This window comes from Ctenopharyngodon idella, chromosome 20, assembly GCF_019924925.1.
Source record: "Ctenopharyngodon idella isolate HZGC_01 chromosome 20, HZGC01, whole genome shotgun sequence".
In the NCBI taxonomy this organism is placed as follows: domain Eukaryota; kingdom Metazoa; phylum Chordata; class Actinopteri; order Cypriniformes; family Xenocyprididae; genus Ctenopharyngodon; species Ctenopharyngodon idella.
Genome location: NC_067239.1, coordinates 21,186,044 through 21,206,011, shown reverse-complemented (window position 1 = coordinate 21,206,011; position 19,968 = coordinate 21,186,044). Strand labels below are relative to the sequence as shown.

General features: G+C 38.2%; 1 protein-coding gene across 5 annotated transcripts in view; it reads left to right on the top strand.

Annotated features, from left to right (window-relative positions):
* The first annotated feature begins 3,656 nt into the window (after positions 1-3,656).
* Positions 3,657-19,968, top strand: part of stxbp5a (syntaxin binding protein 5a (tomosyn)) — a 97,761-nt gene continuing 81,449 nt past the window's right edge. For 2 of the 5 annotated variants that reach the window (XM_051875673.1, XM_051875672.1), the window contains exons 1-2: positions 3,658-4,554; positions 8,383-8,480. In XM_051875673.1, coding sequence (XP_051731633.1) covers positions 4,375-4,554; positions 8,383-8,480 — 278 coding nt within the window. In that variant the 5' untranslated portion in view covers positions 3,658-4,374. Of the gene's footprint in view, positions 4,555-8,382; positions 8,481-19,968 lie in introns of all 5 variants that reach the window. The other 3 variants (XM_051875671.1, XM_051875670.1, XM_051875674.1) reach the window with 3 other exon arrangements.

The window sequence follows — 19,968 nt, the reverse complement described above, 5'->3', positions numbered from 1 at the left end:
GTGGTTTTTACATGTGACTTTATTTACATATACTGTGATTGTAACTTTAAGTATGCTTACTAATCAGATCATAATATCATAGTATTTTGTAATGATATCTATGGAATCTAAATTACACAGTGATCCTAAATTGACATGTAGGCATTGGCTTTTTATTCATGATTTTATTCTGTGCAACTTACACTGCATCCAAGATAAATATTTTGTCTGTTCCATGTGATTCAAATTCATAACCTTTGGGTTGCTAGCATCATTCTGTTGAGCTACAAGAACCTTTCTTTATTTAAATCTTAAACTATAACAGGCCCATTCTTGATATGTATTTGTAAAACACCTCTTCCAAAATGCTGTACCTGTAAACAGGGGAAATGTTATTTGGAGGGATTTATTTAGACATTTATTTACATTTACAGCAGTTATTTATCTGTTATTGAGTTATAACATCATTTGCTACAAGGTCCTGTAGGTTTTAAAGAGCTAACATTGGATGAATATGATATTCATTAATTGCAATTAGTAATTTGTCCGACAGGTTCTTCTCATTAGCTGGTTTGATTAAAGGGGATTAAGATTTTTTGATATTAAGAAATGAATATCATCTTATGGACAATGTCAAACTGGCCTCAACCAGACATGCTTTGTTGTCTGATTGCAAAGAGTAAACTTGGCCTTCATTAAACAAGGGCAGATGTCTGAGTCAATTACGAGTGACAAACTCTTAAACAGCAGTGGCAAGACTGACGGTTGAGCCATTGTGACCTCTACTTTCTGACCCTCTCTATCTCACATCAGACATACAGAAAGCAAATACAGATCAAAATAGTTGGCAAACCTTTATAATGGTCTTTTTTCAGATTAAACCTCTAGGTAAAAGTCAAATTGCACAAATGATTGTTTTCTCTAGTGGTGGGAAATATCTGTCAATTATGTCCTGCCAGAAAAGCCAAACTAAGATACATTCAGACAAGAGTGTTTTTTATAAAATAAATTTACAATTGCAATTTTCCTTGGCCAAAATAATTTAATATTATTATATGTTAGTCTTGAATACTTCTCATAAATTGTTTAATGATGGTTCATGAATTATTTAATAATTGTTTTTCTGCTTAACATTTTGCTGAAAGACTATAATATTTGATTTGAGTTTATTTATATTGCACTTTTTACAATACAAATCGTTTCAAAGCAGCTTTACAGAAAATGAAGGTTTCAGTGAAAAATGTCAATAATAATATGCTGTTTAATACAATATGCTGTTTAATAGCAGGAGTGCAAACATCAAGAGTGCAGAAAAGACACACACACACACACACACACACACACACACACACACACACACAGGTTTGTTTTGCTATCAAAGTGAGGACATTCCATAGGCGTAATGGTTTTTATACTGTACAAACTGTACATTCTATCCCCCTACACTACCCCTACTCCTAAACCTACCCATCACAGAAAACATTCTGCATTTTTACATTTTTAATAAAACATTTTTAGTGTTTTTAAAGCTATTTTAAATATGAGGACTCATGAAATGTCCTCATTTCATGTTTATGTCGTAATACCAGTGTAATACCCATGTAATTATACAAATTTGTGTCCTCATAAATCACAACGTGCACGCACGCACGCGCACACACACACACACACACACACACACACACACACACACACACACACACACACACACACACACAAGTTTGAGACTGTTTACTAGTAAGTTGAGCCAGAAGAGGTTGAAATCAGATCCAAACAAGATTAATCAAGTTCTGATCAAGAATTCCTGTTCATTTTTGTTACTTTTTTTTTTTATTGAAATTTGATGTTTGAATTAGATTGGAATCTAAACTTTGGCAAAAACTAGTCTTTGATCATCTCTAAATATATATATCGAAATGCAAAACCTAATAAAAGTAAGTAATTATGTCTGAAAACTCTGTTCTCAGTAACTAGGGAATACATAGCCCTGTATATACATATTCATACAGGTGCTGGTCATATAATTAGAATATCATCAAAAAGTTGATTTATTTCACTAATTCCTTTCAAAAAGTGAAACTTGTATATTATATTCATTCATTACACACAGACTGATATATTTCAAATGTTTATTTCTTTTAATTTTGATGATTATAACTGACAACTAAGGAAAATCCCAAATTCAGTATCTCAGAAAATTAGAATATTACTTAAGACCAATACAAAGAAAGGATTTTTAGAAATCTTGGCCAACTGAAAAGTATGAACATGAAAAGTATGAGCATGTACAGCACTCAATACTTAGTTGGGGCTCCTTTTGCCTGAATTACTGCAGCAATGCGGCGTGGCATGGAGTCGATCAGTCTGTGGCACTGCTCAGGTGTTATAAGAGCCCACGTTGCTCTGATAGTGGCCTTCAGCTCTTTTACATTGTTGGGTCTGGCATATCGCATCTTCCTCTTCACAATACCCTATAGATTTTCTATGGGGTTAAGGTCAGGCGAGTTTGCTGGCCAATTAAGAACAGGGATACCATGGTCCTTAAACCAGGTACTGGTAGCTTTGGCACTGTGTGCAGGTGCCAAGTCCTGTTGGAAAATGAAATCTGCATCTCCATTAAGTTGGTCAGCAGCAGGAAGCATGAAGTGCTCTAAAACTTCCTGGTATACGGCTGCATTGACCTTGGACCTCAGAAAACATAGTGGACCAACACCAGCAGATGACATGGCACCCCAAACCATCACTGACTGTGGAAACTTTACACTGGACCTTAAGCAACGTGGATTGTGTGCCTCTCCTCTCTTCCCCCAGACTCTGGGACCCTGATTTCCAAAGGAAATGCAAAATTTACTTTCATCAGAGAACATAACTTTGGACCACTCAGCAGCAGTCCAGTCCTTTTTGTCTTTAGCCCAGGCGAGACGCTTCTGACGCTGTCTGTTGTTCAAGAGTGGCTTGACACAAGGAATGCGACAGCTGAAACCCATGTCTTGCATACGTCTGTGCGTAGTGGTTCTTGAAGCACTGACTCCAGCTGCAGTCCACTCTTTGTGAATTTCCCCCACATTTTTGAATGGGTTTTGTTTCACAATCCTCTCCAGGGTGTGGTTATCCCTATTGCTTGTACACTTTTTTCTACCACATCTTTTCCTTCCCTTTGCCTCTCTATTAATGTGCTTGGACACAGAGCTCATGTAGGGCTATACAGGCATCTAGTGGCTACACCATGGTATTACATATGATTTTTCTTTATTTTTTCCACTAGGTGGCACTAATCTGCCTTCCATTCAATGGATTTTAAGTACTTTTGCTCCATTTTTAACTTAAATACTGCATTAATTGAAAAATAGTATGAAATGTGTTTTTTTAAAAATAATTTTTACAAATATTTTATATAGAAATAAATGGTCCATAATTTAGATATGAATATTGTTTAGTAACACAAAATAACAAATATTAAAGAAAAAACATTATTGAAATTAAATTAATATAATAAAAATGAAATTATTATATGATTAAGGCGCGAACAACACGAGTGCGACTCCCAAATCAACAGTACCAGAGGGTTAAAAAATTATAATTTATATTGTACTCATAAAGAGCAATTTCAATCCAATTAAATGTTTTAGAGCAGACTATAACTTGAAACATATATTGTCTTTGTCTCAAGACTTTATTCGTTTCTGTACTTTTTCCAGGCCTGAATTTCACAGTTTTGAAAATCCCTGATATTTCCATGTTTTCCATGATTGCGGAGGTCCTGTTTCTTCATAGGGAACAACCATGGAAAGCTTTTTTGTATCCAATACTTTAAGGTATCTGCCTAGAAATTAAGCTTCATAAATAGTCCTATCCTTAAAAAACTTCCCCTGTCAAATCCATTTTACAAAGTGCAGGCAATCTGATGAATTGATATGACTGTTATGTGATGACTTGGAGAGGCTGATGCGCTTTCCATCCTGCATCCCTGCGGCTCCAGGTGCAGAGTCCCTCCCCTAATTTCTGCAATGTGACGCTAGGCTCACTCAGCGCTACACAGTCTTGCCTGATCACCGGGAAAAGCGTTTGGAAGGCTTCAGTAGTCATCCAGTCTGGAGTGCGCATGCGCGGCGCTGCAGCGGTGTTTCCGCGTTGAGTGGAGAGGGGAAGGGAGCGAGCGAGAGAGAGAGAGAGGATAGAGGGAATTTGAGACGCAGCGGGACGCCGAGTCAGAATAAACGGACACACCACAAACGCTAATAAAAAAAATATAAATAAAATCAACGTTCACAACTCAAGCCTTTAGCCATGGAGGATACCATGAAAAACACTTTAAAATGTGAGCTTTAAAGAGAGGTGCTGCAGAAACGAGCGAGAGCGGCTTCCCCCCTCATCATCCACGGCTGATCTCGACTCATGTGCTCCCGTCCTCCTCCGTCACTCGCACCGGGGGGAAAAATGAAGAAGTTTAATATCCGTAAGGTGCTGGACGGCTTGACGGCCGTATCGTCCCCTTCTCCATCCCCGCAGCTCGGGTCCAAGGAAAACGAGCTCATCCCGGAGACGCTCCAGTCTGAACACTTCCAGCTCTGCAAGGTGGGGAAGCTTTTAAGTGAACGTGTAACATCACCTGATGTGGCTTTTTCTCTTAATAAACCTCATGCAAGTGCCTCTTAGTGCATGCTGTTTAACACTTTATCCACAGACTTATAGAATACAGGTAACGTCTGCCTTTTCTGGTTGGTAGATGTGATGCATCATAACGTTGTAATGGAAAAAATCTTTTTATCTGTATTGGGAGCGTTATGATGTCAGTCGTATAATAAAGCATTGTAGTGTTCAATATTTTTGGTTGCGCAGCAATGGAAGGTTTTTTTTTATTTCATTATTATTATTATTATTATTTTACATTAAAACGCTCCTATAGCTATGCTAGTCTATACACACTGTACTGTCATACTCTGCCCCCTCAAAACCAGACTAAATTATTTTTTTATTTCACAAGCTGTACGTGGAAAGAGCTGACTCTGTGTTTGGAAAATGCGCACAAATGCGTAAAATATTCATGCGTGACACAGAGATTCTTTTATAAGCACACGGCAGCTTTGGCTGACCATGTCTTCCGTTTTTCTCTTTATAGTGTTCAGTGTTTAACATGCTACTTTATTGAAGCGTCCGAATCATGTGTGGTCATAGAATGAAGCTGTGATGTTTGAGTGGAGGGAGGGGGGGATAAACAACCCATTTCTTGCATAATCTACTGTGCTGGGATTAACATTTCATTTGCAATGTTGAGTTTTTCTTTTAAACCCTAAACCATTTTTTATCTTGACTATCTTTTTGAGAGAACACACAAGTTGTGTATCTAAAGAGTATTTTTGCCCTTCATAGGTGCCCAAAATGTTGTCTATGTTGGCAAATCACTTGGTTTTGAGACTCAGGCTTGTGTGTCCAATTATGAATAGGCCTAGTTGAAGTGTTAGTGGGTTTAGCTGCCCTCCCTGGATTGGCTCTGGCAGCACAATGGATGGAGTTAATAGTAGAAACGGGTTATCTGTGGAGGTTTCTCGCGATATTAGATTATGAGCTCACACACGTGCGCGGAAACTGTAGGAGAATGACAGTATTGCAGATGTGATTGGCACAAATTCATCTCACTGATTCACTGTTCACTAAACTGATGAGTTCAGTCAACCTTGTTACAGTTACCTCGTTACGACAATAGGTGGCGGCAAGTGCATTTTGTGTAATGACTGAGTCATTGAATCAATTACTCAACCGGTTCATTTGAACACAGAGTCGTTCACAAATCTTATGATCCTATATTCAAATTTGTGTCTACAGATCAGGGGCATGTTCAAGCTCAAACCGGTGCGCAACATTTTGCTACGGTTTCCGGGTTGAGCGACATGTTTCCTGGAAACTGTGCAACGGGGTTTGAGATACGTTTTCTCTTGTTTGGTGGGTGTGTCAAAAATGTCAGCCCAATCAGCAGCAACATGTATATAAACAATGCGGTATTAAAGAGACAGCTCGCACAATGGGTCGTTTACAAATGTGTCCGCTGCAGCTCGGTATACGCAACAATTGAAGATATTAGAAGACATGTTTGTCGTAAGAGTTTTATAGTAAAAATATAGCATATCAACATGATGTAGTTGTTTATGTTTTCACTCGATTGGGATGTTCTCTTTTATTCTGGACGGCAAGGGCACGAGTGTATTTTGCAGTATTAAACACGTATTCATACCGATTTCATCAGGCTCCGAAAATTCTTCAAAAAGAACACAAAGAATGGCCTTCTCAGCTGCCATAGTTGCAACTCTTGTGTCATCAGAACAGGGTGTTCAACCAAAGCCCCTGGAAGGCAAGCCTGCAACCTTTAGCCAAAAAAGCGTAACGGCTCATGCTAACGCTCCGGCTGTGGTGGTACGCACGGGCGGTACTGGTGGTACGCAGGAAAGGAGACCAGAGGCCATTACACGATAGGCTGAGAGGTGCCGCACGTGATTAAGTTAGCTGTTACACTTTCTCCAGTGGTAAGAGATACAGACCCTCTCATCTCCCTATAATATACAATCTCTGGTTCAACGCACCACTGTTTCCGTTTAAAAAACGTTTTGCAACATTTTGTCGGGGCTGAACGCAGCCCTGCTGTGACGCTAAAAAAAAGACAAATGACAGCATTACTATCATTTTATCCTCCATTTTGTCGACTGCTAGGCAGTTAAAATAATGAAAAACAAAAAAAAAAGACTACAATAATGGCCTAAATACATTTGAAATAACGTAGCATCGTTTTAAGCAGATAACCACGAATAACATCCCAGTTAATTTAGTTCGTTCATAAAGGAGAAGTACCGCAAGAGCGATTGGAGAGCATACGACTTCTTATGCTTTTGAATCGCTCTCGCGGTACTTTGATGTCATAACCGATCGGTCTGCGCAGCGCAGATGCATCTCGAACAAGCCTAATCTTTGAAGGCCGGGGAAAAACAGTCACGCTCTTGTAATACGAATCATTTAGTTATTTTATGTAGTGTATTTTCGAATCCATTCCATTCCAAATGTAATATTCTCAAGAACATGGAATTATATATTTAATGATGGTTTTATCCAGGGCTAAATGGTTTTTGAAGAGAGTTTTGGAGAATGTTGACCTAAGTAAGCGTTCAGTTTTTAGAAAAATGGTGATGCGCTATGTCGATACAGTTGTTTACCGCTCTCTAGGCTAATTGATCATTTGACGAGGTTACATGAGTGCATTCACACTGGCGTTGGTCATTTTGTCAGGACTAAATTAAATAGACGTTTATGAACGCTGGATTAGTTTAACAATTAATTGATAATTAGTGAAAAGAGAAATGAGAGAGATGGGGAAGGATGGAGTGAAGCTTGTTGCTGCTGCACAGCTCACCGACAGGTACCCGTCCCCGCGAGCGCCGCTTACGTAACCCGCTTTAGCCACTAAACAAACATACAGAGACAAGAGAGGCTGTGTCTCAAAACCTAGTCTGCTTCCTGACTAGACAGCATTGTAGGTGCGCCTTTGATGCTCAGCAATGCTATCTATATAGGCACCCCTTTGGATTTAAAACACACACACAGAGACAGCTGTTAAGCAGAGGCCAGTGCTATAAACCTGTACCCAACCATTGTTGTTCTCTGGATGCAATGCAGCAAGGTCTCTGTTCTCACTGCCTGTTGTTTTTGTCTATCTTTAGCACATCAGGGTTGTTCGAGCAATTCAAAGGGCTGGGCATTAAAATAGTTGGAAATATTCAGCTGAAACCGATATTGAATTGTATTTGAAGGGAAGTTTGACTCAGTGGTGCTGCACACATATGCAATGCTTTGTCACTCTCCTTCAAATCAGTATATAAATAAGAACGTAAATAATAATACCATGTAAAACTGGTGTTGTTTTAGTATTATTTATGTACTATTATACTATTAATATTTTGAATTGCTTTTATTTTTTGTTAATTTTTTAGTACTGTATGTATGTGCTCTTTTTTAAAAAATGTTTCTATTTAGCTTTAATTTATTTATATTTCAGGTACTGAAAATGAGTTCTTACAATTTTAGTCTCAGTTACCAGTAACAGTGTGTAAAACATCTTGTCACATGCAAAATAATGAAATGTTAATCATAAGCAAAAATAGATAAATAATTAAAATAAATACATTGTAAAATATAATTCAAATATCTTATAAAATACACTATAAAATTTTAAATAGTTTAATTGCTGACTTAAATGTTGAAGTTACTTTCTATAGTGGTTATGCCACTAAACTTTATATTATGGGAGTAATATAAAGTAATATATTACTTTATATTACTCCCTATACTTTTATATTAATTATATTATATTATATTATTTATATTTTTAAAAACTTTTTTCTTTTCTGATTTGATCCTCAGACTGTGCGCCATGGCTTCCCCTATCAGCCGTCCTCTATGGCATTCGACCCTGTCCAGAAAATCCTTGCCATTGGGACTCAGAGTGGAGCTTTGCGATTGTATCCTTTTTACAATGGAAATGAAATAGTGTGGGTGCTCTGTTTCAGGTGCACAGTGAACCTGTCAGTAAGTATTTCATTTCTTCATCGGTTGTGTTATCAGGTAAAGGCTGTTACCATTTGTGTGTTTATGGATTGTCATTATGAAGCTCATGAGGGACATGAATGACCCACTGTTAGTTTTGTTTTTCTGAAATGTGACTACGTTATGCTGCACCACAACATAACAAGCTTCATCTGCTTTAAAATTATGCCAGTTGTTGTGCTTAACTGAGTTGATCCACTGTCATGGCTTGTCAGTGAGACCCGTCATAAGTCTTTTGAAAAAGGACGTTTATTGTTACTGAATTGGGATTTGGGATCAGTAAGGCACATCACATTAGCTCAGTGACTCTCTCATCACCCTCATGATGGAATCCTAGTACTTAAAGTCAGTTATTAATTATACTGAACAAGTCACTAAAGTCTACTCCCACCTCAGAGACTGCAAAGAACTTCCTGTTAATCAAAATCTCCATTCACACTCTGTATTCATATAGATGGCCTTTGATTTTAAAATGAATTTCCACATTCCCCGATTCGTTCGTATACACAGAGGCATGACATTACTTTTCACAGTCAGTTCTGCTCTAATTGAAAATATTTCTTCTGCTGTCACTATAAGATAATTTGCTGTCAGTCAGGTCGGAAGAAGAGCTCGCTTGATGCCGCCCTTTGTCAGATGTTGAATGATACTGGTGGAAGTTGATGCATGCGGCGGCTCTTCAGAGAACAGCCTCTTTAGAAACTGATCGTCTATGCTCTCTGAGGATATCGGTGTTACTTAGCCTCTTTGAGCGACTGATCAGATAAATGTTGGCTGCCGTGAGATGAGGGCAAATGAAAATCTCCCTAAGAGACTCCAAATTGTGATTAGTGCAACCGTCCTTTCTTTCTTTTGTCATGTCTCATTCTGAGGTATCGGCAATGTAAAAGGAATCTCAGGATTCATCTGAATGGGTTGGTATGAATGAAGTCTTACCTTTGATTTTGTGAACGACTTAGGTTACTGTTATGCCATACTAAACTACAGAGCATCTGAAGTCTTATTTTCTGAGTTAGTTGACAAATCTTGGCATGACTAGCAAAACTGTGACTGACTTTGGATATGCTGGAATGTCAGATATGGTACAAATTGTATTTGGAATATTTTCATATTTGTAAATATTTTTTGTAAATGTACATGTACTTCCCATGTGTTTGGACACTGAAACGGCACTGACAGCTTCCAGATTGTAAAGCCTTGGTACACTGCTGTTAAAATGTTTGGGGTCAGTCATTTTTTTATTATTATTATTTTTTTTTACATTTTTATTCAGCAAGGATGCATTAAATTGGTCAAAACCACTCGCCAAATTTCCAAATGTGTGAAAATGTAAATGTGCTCAGGGCTCCAGGCTAACATTTGAGAACAGTGGCACTGGTGCCACTAAGTTCTACAGAAGGTGGCATCAGCGCCTGATTTGGAGGCGCTGGGTTTTTTTTTTAATCATAAAGGTAATTTAATCATATTACTATTGTTTTGCACCGACAAGTGTAGTTACTAATAATATTACGTTTATTTATTAGAATATAAAAAATGTATATCTCTTAAATGTACCATACTGAACTGACAGACCGCTTCAGTGATTATAAAAGGAGCGCTCTTTACTCTTTACTTTGTGTAATTCATTCACAATTGGAAGAAGTTTTTGTTTTTCATGAGACTTAATGGCTTTTCCTACTTTTCCACATATTAGGGAGTTAATAATCCCTCCTTTGCTGCCATCTAGTGGTTATTAAGAAGCCTAGCCTAGAAGTGTTTTCCTTCATCTTTAAACTTTTAGTTTTACAATTCATCACATTAAAAATAACATTAAAATTGGATAATATTTAGAGCTTTTAAGTGCAGGAAAAAGTGTGAAGCACTTTAAAAAGTCCTTGAAAAGTGCTTGAATTTCACTCTCAAAAGTTTGCATCAACCCTGAAATGAATAATGTAAAAGCATTCAACGATTTTTGCTACTACTTTAAATCCATGGTGATTTGTGGACTGGAGAGCCTTAACTTGTTCGTTCATGGCACAATGTTTCTCCTGGTTTCCACGTCAGTGCTATTTGATCTGATATCTGTGGTTTAAAGCAGAGAATTCTGCACTGAATTTGAATGCTTTCCACTATTTCCACAATTCTGCGGAAAATTCAAACACTGGATCTCCCTGATAAACCTGTTCTGAGCTCACGCTGCGCTGTCTATTATTGCTGCGAGCTGATAAACGATCCGCACTGCACAGCTCAAACGAGTAGCGCTGTTTCGTTTCTGTTTTATTTGCTGTTTGATGTCTCTCATATGTAACAGAAATGGCAGCTCTTATTAGTTGTGCAATGTGGTGGTCGCACCAGTGCAACCTCTAACAAAATTTAGTTGCACCAGCAAAAAAAAAAGGTCGCAAAATGTGACCATTTGGTCGCAGTCTGTAGCCCTTGTGCTCGAAGCAAAATTAAGATATGATTGAATACCTATGAATACTAATGAGATCACATTGGTATGAAGCTATGGTGTGTATTTGATGCTGTGAGCTGCGTAGCACTGTTCAGATCTGTTTTGCACTTGTGTAAACTTCTCCCCAGTTGAGAATGACTGAAAGTGGCAGATCAAGAGACCAGAATGGCAGAATCCTGGCAAAATCATCCTGAAGATTAGAGCGGTGGGAGGGAGAGGAGAGTCTTCAGTCTCAGGCCAGCGGGCAAATGCGTTGCGATCCCAAAAGCGTTCTGCTTCCCACAGCTTCAGACTGCAGAAAGTGACATGACAGTCAGATGTTAAAAAAGACCAGAGACAGAGAGAGAATGTTCTTTTCAAGCTTATGCGGTAAAGGTGAAGTGTGTAATTTCTGCGCCACCAAACAAAACACTCCCACTGTCTGCCATTGGTCATCCAAATAGTCCCGCCCACAAACTCACACCATTGGTCCAGCCAATGTTGCCGTATTGGGCTGTTTAGCAATGTTTTGATACTGCCACAGATTTTTGGTTATTGTTGAAAAAAGGACTTCTGCTTTAAACAACCTTTCACAGGCTATGAAAAGCCATATTGTTATCAGCGGTCTGACATTTGAATAATTAAATTGCGGGTGGTGAAGTGGTGATATTGTGTAGCAGACAGTTTTGGGTGGTCCCTCTCCTTTGAGAATTGTATTTTTAAGCGCAGAGGGGAGAGAATGGCAGACTCATAACTCAACTTGCCTCGTGGGCCCCAAGACTGTGCGACTCGCACGCAGATCTATTGATCAACCTTTCCGACACTCTCACACACACACACACACACACACACACACACACACACACACACACACCAGACAGAGACATACACAAAGTGGTGTGATGACCTCATGGTAAAGCAGATACATTTTAAATAGTCTCCTGAGTATTTGCACTTCCTCGGTTGCAGTAGACTGTCTGTGAGATTGTTGGCTGCTAGCACAAATATGTCTCCAACACTTATTGCTGACAGTCATAATCACTGTAATTTAGAATATAACCCACTATGATTCTGATCATTTTATTCACAATGATCATCTCTTCAGATTTAATGAAGGGTATTTATTTCTAAAGACGACGTATGTCACAATGATCAAGCCTCATCCCTATTATAGGTTGCAGATTATTGAAGAGATCATGTTCAGGGCTTGAACAAATGAACACATTTGAATAAAATATCATACAAAGATATGAAGGCTGTGTCCAAAACCTTGCAGCCTCGCCACCCAATCTGACAGTATTTTTATATGAAGATTCCTTATCTCATCATAATATCACGTCTAATGATGTAGAACAAATTCAAGTGAGCTGTAGAGGTAACCAAGCAAATATTTAAAGACTAAAACATTTATTACTCTGTAGAAATGAAGTCATAAGTTGACAAAAAATGACATTTCTAAATGAATTTACTCCTGTCGACCGTTTCTTCAGATACTAATCTTATGTTGACTTTGATAGTATACTGCCTGAGAAGGCAGCATTTTCAGCGAATGGACACAGCTGGAAACATCCATTGACCATTGGAAAATGGATATTGAGGAGTAAAACGCACACACACTCACACATAATCATCATCTACACATCAGCTTCAAAGGAACCTCATCTGGTCTTTAATGACCAATAGTGGTGATGGTACACTGTTGCTGAGGATAGTGAAACTGTTGAGAAAGATGTGTCCCATAGTATGATTCCACATGAAATATGAAATATACTAGCTGTGACATGGCTGTGGTGGTTATTTATGTGTGTTAGAGCTTGTGACTTGTTTTACTTTGTGTGTCAGGCATGTAGAGCTGAGCCTAACACACACACGCATACACAGACATTGCCTGAGGAAGCCTATGCCACTTCTTACGTAATCCACAGGAGCGAGGCTCATCATCTGGAGAGCTTGGCAGCAGTGTATGTATGTGTGTGTGTGTGTGTGTGTGTGTGTGTGCACGTGTGTGCTGTGATCGGCTCAAGCAAAGGAGTTTAAGTCGGTCCTCTCTGCCATAATGGCACAGCAGCAGCCATCTATGATTGAGTGTGTGACTGTGTAACTTACTGTACTCTGTAGCTGCAGGAAGGGCCACCAATTCAGAACTGAACAAATCTGATCAGATTCACCAGGCACTCGAGCCTCATTGCATTAGGTATAGAACGGTACAGGGAAGAACACAGTGCCTGGTGCTTTTTGAGGAATCATTTTATATTCTTATTTTTCCACAATAACCATATTAGGAATGTGCAAACATAGATATAGAGTTAGAGTTACTAGTCAGAGTTAAGGTTAGTCCTGTAAAAATGTGCAGGTTTATGTCATCTATGTTGATCAGACATCATGAGACAGGTTTCTTAACACCTAGATGGAGTGCAACAGAACTGAACCCAGAGGTCTTGAGATGGATTTTTAAAAGTTTAAGTAAGTTTTTTTGACTTGACAAATCGTCTTAATGCGACGCTCGAAGCAAGAGACATGCATTTGTATTCTGACAGTAATTGTCTTGAAATTTATTGTTGAAGGCAGTGAATTTGTTGGATATGTCTGCAGTGTTTTAAATGGGATGCATTTAGTGACGCAAGTACTCGGAGAGGGTTTTAGCATGTTGACAGTAACAGTTACCTTTAGATTTTTAGCATGGCATGCTGTCAGCATGCTAAAAGCCCTCTCTCAAAGGATCATCTTTGATTTTTTTTTTCCCCCTTTAAAGCACCTGTTGCTACACTCTAAAAAATGCTGGGTTAAAAAACAACCCAAGCTGGGTTGAAATTAACCCAGCGATTGGGTTGTTTTAAACCAGCGGTTGGGTTAAATGTTTGCCCAACGTGCTGGGCAGTTTTATTTAATTTAATTATTGTTTAAAAAAGACTATATGGCTGGCTTAAAATGAACCCAAAATAGGTTGGAAATTAAAAATCAAACACATAATTACTAGAGGCAACAATAATAATCAAAAGATGAACATTTATTAATAAGAAATTTAATAAATGTTTATTGTCTAGTTATTCATTAACCTTATTAATGTTCATTTATTAAACATATTAATAAAAGTTAATTTCCAACATACTTTGGGTTCATTTTAAGCAAACAATACCGTAATTTTTAAACAATAGTTGAGTTAAATAAAACTACCCAGCAGGCTGGGCAAACATTAAACCCAACTGCTGTGTTAAAACAGCCCAATCGCTGGGTTTGTCCATTTTCAACCCAACTTTGGTTGTTTTTAACCCAGAGTGCAGTTGTATATTTTTATATGACTTTTATATAATATTTTATAGGGCTGGACGATATGACCTAAAATCAAATCTCGATTAATTAAACATTTTAGCTTGATTACGATTAATGAACGGTTATATATATATGTATTTGTTTTTTTGTTTGTTTTGCCCTCATAGTTAACTGACATTGTACTGTAAATTTGCTTGATTATTAATGTTTTTTTCCTAATGAAAGAGTGCTCCGACATAACAGCTCACTTTCAGCAGTTATTTTATCTATGGTTCGTAACATTTCTTACAGATTTCTGCTCATTGTAAATCAAATACCGATAAATTAGCACAGTACCAGTACATTTATTTGAATACATTAATGAGAGCGATTGCGTGTGAGTTCGTCATACCATCTCTCTATTAATTGTGAAGCTGTGGGTTGTAAGTAGTTACTTCAAAAGTAGAAAAATATATGCTATAACTTCTAAATTTCTAAGCTACTTTAGTGATAAATCGCAGGACAGCGTTGACAACGAGTTTCTGCGCTCCTCTCTGTGCACGCGATCTTCACGTGATGTGCGAGCTACTGTCTGTACGAGCGTTCATGTGTCACAATGCATCAGCGCTGTAGCTCAATATAATGATACACATCCAATGGTGTAAAATCGCTTGAATGTCCAAAATGGCAAGCCTTAAAACACATGCAATTGACAAAGTTTAGTGAAGACGCAAGTGAAAGTGATCTCACTTCGGGGCTCACCGCTCACTCGCTGTCTGTGTGTGTTCGCCTTCGTGTTGCTTCCATGCCGCTGACTGGATGGGGCGGAGTCACGTGACTATACACACAGTAGTATGTGTTTAAGGGGAAAGTATTAACAGGATTAAAAAAAACAAAATAACTGACATGGGAAAATTACGTCGGTCAGACATTCTGAAATTCAGTTGCGATTACTTTTCGATTAAACCTCCAGCCCTAATATTTTATTATATTTGCTCTCTCACAAACTCCTCAGTGTTTTTAGGGGAAGTGTGCTGGCTCCGCATTGTTTCGGGACATTGTTTCAAGTTCTTCTCTAGCCCAAACTAATTATACCCTCACTCAGCTCTCAAGTTCCTCACATCACTATAATGCTACACCCGCATTAATCCGGCATTTCTGTATCTCAACGTGCCCTGTCTGCATTAGGTTCACTTCAGTTCGCCCTGTCATGGCCCTGGGAATTTCAAGTCTATCAGCTCATTTTTATGCTAACCTCTTCAAAAAAAGCTCCCACAATACTTGTGCTTTTTATTTTCTGTGCAGTAGAAACTGAATCGGCTCATCTGAAATGCTCCTCTTTTATTGCACTTATCTAATATTGCAGTCCGAATCCCCCCGAGGCTCACATGAGAAAACCTCCTAACGACAGATACATGAAAAAGGGCTTGCGTGTACTGGTACCTGGTCGTCATAGAAATATGGCCTTTGTGACGTTTGCAGAGAGGCTATTAAATAATTTACAGTAAATTACCTTCCTGGTACAGTCTAGCAGCATCGGCCCATCAGACAGGATGCAGGACAAAAAGAAGGGCTGAACTGGAGCAGACTGACACCCTCATGTAAGGGCACTTGTGAGTCACCACTTTGAAGGAAAGGCTAATGGAAAAGTTGCAGAAGGATTCAATATTGTCTTCACTTTCAGAAAACAATGCCTTTGTTTGTGATGTCTCTCAAAGTTCAGACACATTCCCTTTCCATTAGGTCAAAAAAAGACAATAGCAAATTGCCGAGACCTGACACCAGTTTAGCAGGATAAACAGTGCAGATCATTCACAAAGAGCCAAATATTCAGGTCTTGTCCATTGCTTTTGACGTTCCTCTGACTGTTTTGCACCTGCTTGCTCCTGTCTTCCTTCCATTCGCCGTCTGTTTCTCTCATTTCTGTGTCTTTACCTCCTCCTCCTCCTCCTCCCCCCATCACTGCAGTGCATTTTTGTTTCTGTCTGTGCTAAGTGGTTGCTATGCAGTTTAGAAAGTGCGGTGCAGTTTATGGGATGCAGTTGCCAGGCGAGACAGACTCCCATTCTCTCACGGTAAACTTGGCAGAATTGTGAGTCTCTGGTGTCTTTGAGGTCACCTACCTGCTCTGTAATTACACACAAACGACAGAACACTGCACTTCATTGGCTCTTTGGCAAACGCACAAATGTATTCCAACACTCAAATGGACACACAAGCTCAGCATTTCGTTTTCAGCGCGATAGACGTGTGCAAAGAAGTGGCGTCCGCCCGTCAGTCAGTCACAACACACGCGATCACACACCCCAGCTTACACTTCGTCACACTAACGAGGCTTCGCCGAGCTGTCTGTCAGCTGATCTCTCTCACCATCAAAGTCTGTCTTTGGCTCATTGATCTGTTTCATCACTTCAAAGAGACTTCCAGTCCCAGAGCCCCCCCACCCCTTTCCTCTTCCCGTTCACCCCTCCATCACTCTGTGCTACTCCAGCCGAGCTTATCCCTTGTCAAACACACACTTTTGCTCTGATTGGGTATTTTGTGTCTGGATCACAGCAAGTGTGTAAGTGTCGTGTAAGGATCATGTTTAGATAACTTCAGAAAATCATTAAAAGTGTTTGTGATTTTGTCTGATAAAGTAAAAATGTAAAAATGCATATTAAATGATTAAAATTAAATGTTAATCATCTTAATTGGTTACCTGTAAATAACTGTAAGTTACCATATCATATATGGCAAAAAATTATATTAGATTTAATGGGACAATACATGTCGTTTATTGAAAATAATATAGGCCTTTGAAAGTAAAAGCACTAATTACCATGTATTGTACTGTGAACATCTAAATTTTGTTCAGCCAGTGTACTTTTATAGTGAAATATTGGTTCACTATAAGTTTGCCCTTCTGTCTCGATTCAATTGTTTCACTCTTTCCCATCTTCCATCTATATCTCCCATGTACATTTGACATCACAGTTTCAATATAGTTGTTTTTCTAAGAAAAGAAAATAATAATTTACAGTGAAAAGTTACTCTGTTGTAAATTACACACTGTAAACCCTAACGCTCAAAAATAGTTAATTGGTTTGAGTAGGACAAACTTTAATTAAACAAATTAGTTCAGTCAAATGAATTTTTATGAGTATTTAGCAATTTCTTTTTCTTTCAAGTTCACAGAACTGATATCTTTTAAGTAAACTGAACTGTTTCATTGTTTGAGTTTTACGAACGTATTTCTTTTAATTTAGACAAACTCAAGTTTAACTGAAACTGGGCTGGGATTTCTATTTCCTAGCATGCTTTGCCCATGGTACTCGAAAGGGAGAGTAAATGCTAAAATTAAGTGTTATATAATTTTTTTTTTTGTGCAGGATTAATGTTAAGTGGGAAATTTAGTAGTGATTAATGTTTTGTTATGCTAATTTAGAAGAGTTTCTATTAACGTGGGTTTTTGGAGAGTTATGGTATCAGGTGGTGTATGCGGCTTGGTTTGAGAGCAAGTATGTTAAATGCTTTATATTGCTGTATATGGTATAAAAATGTTTACATTGGGGTTACATGATGATTTTAAGTTAAATGCATAAGTGTACTCAAACATTTCAAGTTAAGAACAATTAAAATGTATGAGTACAAAAAAAAAAATCTGCCAGTTCTGCTTACTTCTACTTTACTACTTGAAATTCTTACCTTAAAAATTTTGAGGCAACTGATTGCCTCAATTTTTTTGAGTTTTGCCAGCGTATTCGGGTTTACAGTGCATTTGATTACATTTAATTGAAATATTTACATTTCTTAGATTATATATATTGGGGTGTTTTGTTACATTTTGTGATATGTTGTATACTGTAGATTGCTAATTACCGATATTCACACTTTTCAACTGTGTACATTTAAATTTGCAGCAGTTTGGATCACAAAAGAGCTTTGCATAAATAAATATAAAGGCATAAATGTAATAATAATAATAATAATTCTTAATAAAATGTTCATAGTGCATATTTTTTATTCTATTATTGTTACAAATTCTGAGCTAGTGTGTCAAAAACACTTTATTTGAACATGAAAAGTACCTCTATTGGTCATAAGGAGACAATATCAGTTGATCTCCAATAGTTTAGTGACCATGTCAGCCAGTTGTTGTTAATTTAAGTTGATTTAAAAAAAAGAAAAAAAAAATTACTGGCACCAAAATGTAAAAATGCCTGAAGCATCTTCGTATTTTTCACAATGAATTTCTGGAAACAGCTGCCGCCATTTCTTTAACATACATTTTTTGGATAAGGTACTGTGTCGGAATTCTGACTCATTTGGAGTTTGTCATTTAGTGTTATGCTGACAGATTGCCATCGGCCAGTTGCCAGGACAGCCCCACCTTTGAGAAAATGAGGGCTAATTGTCCTGCTGTTGGTTTAGCAGCTGGACTGTGATCCTGGTAACCCCATCAGCAGTCGTGGGATTCGATGCACGTAACACCCATGAGATGGCCTTTGATCATTAAGTACTACCATCCAAGCCCCTGAATGGACCTCATGGCAAGAGTGGCTTTCAGCCAAACACACACTGTACTGGAGTGTGCGGTAGCAGGTGTGACCTTGACAGGGAGTTAGCGTGGGTGTGCAGGTCAAACCACTCTGTATTTTTCACTCTTTCTGCATTCATGCTTTCCTGTGGGCTGAGAACCGCTCACATCAAGCGCTAACAACAGAAATATCCTTCTCTTTCATGCTCTCTTTCTATGCCCGTTCCTCCCACTCATTGTTTTATAATTTCTGGTATTTCTTTCTCTCCTTTTCTTTATCTTAGCTTTCCATTCCGTTACTCAGCAAAAGGAAGACCACAGTCAGCGTCATTGGGCTTTTGGAACAGCTAAATATACTTCTTCTTTAATCATGCCCTTAACTGTGTTTGACTCCCTCTTGCCTTAGGAATTATAAGTTAGGATATTCACATAAAAACAGGAAAGGAGAGGAGGGGAAAAAAAAAAATCTGGAGTTTGTTCAGCAGCAATTTCTAAAAAAAATGGAAAGTGAGTGCATACTAGCTCACTTGAAGTTCATGACCTTATTCCTCAAATATGTGTCAGTATTTAGAAAAATCTCTGTGCTATCAGAGCGAGTCATTTTCAATATGATCTGGGAGTCATCTAGCTTCCTCAACAATCATATCCCTGCTTCTTGGGATTTGTTGCTCATATCCTAGTGGTTCTGCTCCAGATGTCTAATTGGATTTTTCTTTCACTTCATCTTCTTTCTGGATGTTTTTCTAGTATAGGTTAGCATTGATTTATACAGGTACTGAGATAAATCTCAGACCATATGACATATTAGGGTGATTGCTACATTTTTTTTTTTTATTTGCTTAATTGCTTTTGTTTTACGACAGTTGGACCTGGTGAACATTTAATTGGTTTTACCAGTCAATGGCAAATGGGAAGCCACTGCGGTATGGTTGGATACCTGTGACGTGCAAGATTTTATCCCCCCGCAGAATCTTATCCCTTATTGGACCCAGGGGTGTCGCTAGACCCTTTTTACTGTGGCACAAGCCTCAGTGAAATACTACTCTGCACTAGTAAAATATTACTGATGAATCCTTGTCTGAGAATGGAGATTACTGTATACTGACCAGATCATTTTTCTGTCAGCTGTTTAGAATCAGAATTGATGCCAGATTCACAAATAATCCAATCTAATTGGCCAAATGGGTTCACAAAAGGTCTAAAATGGTTCATGATTCAGTTT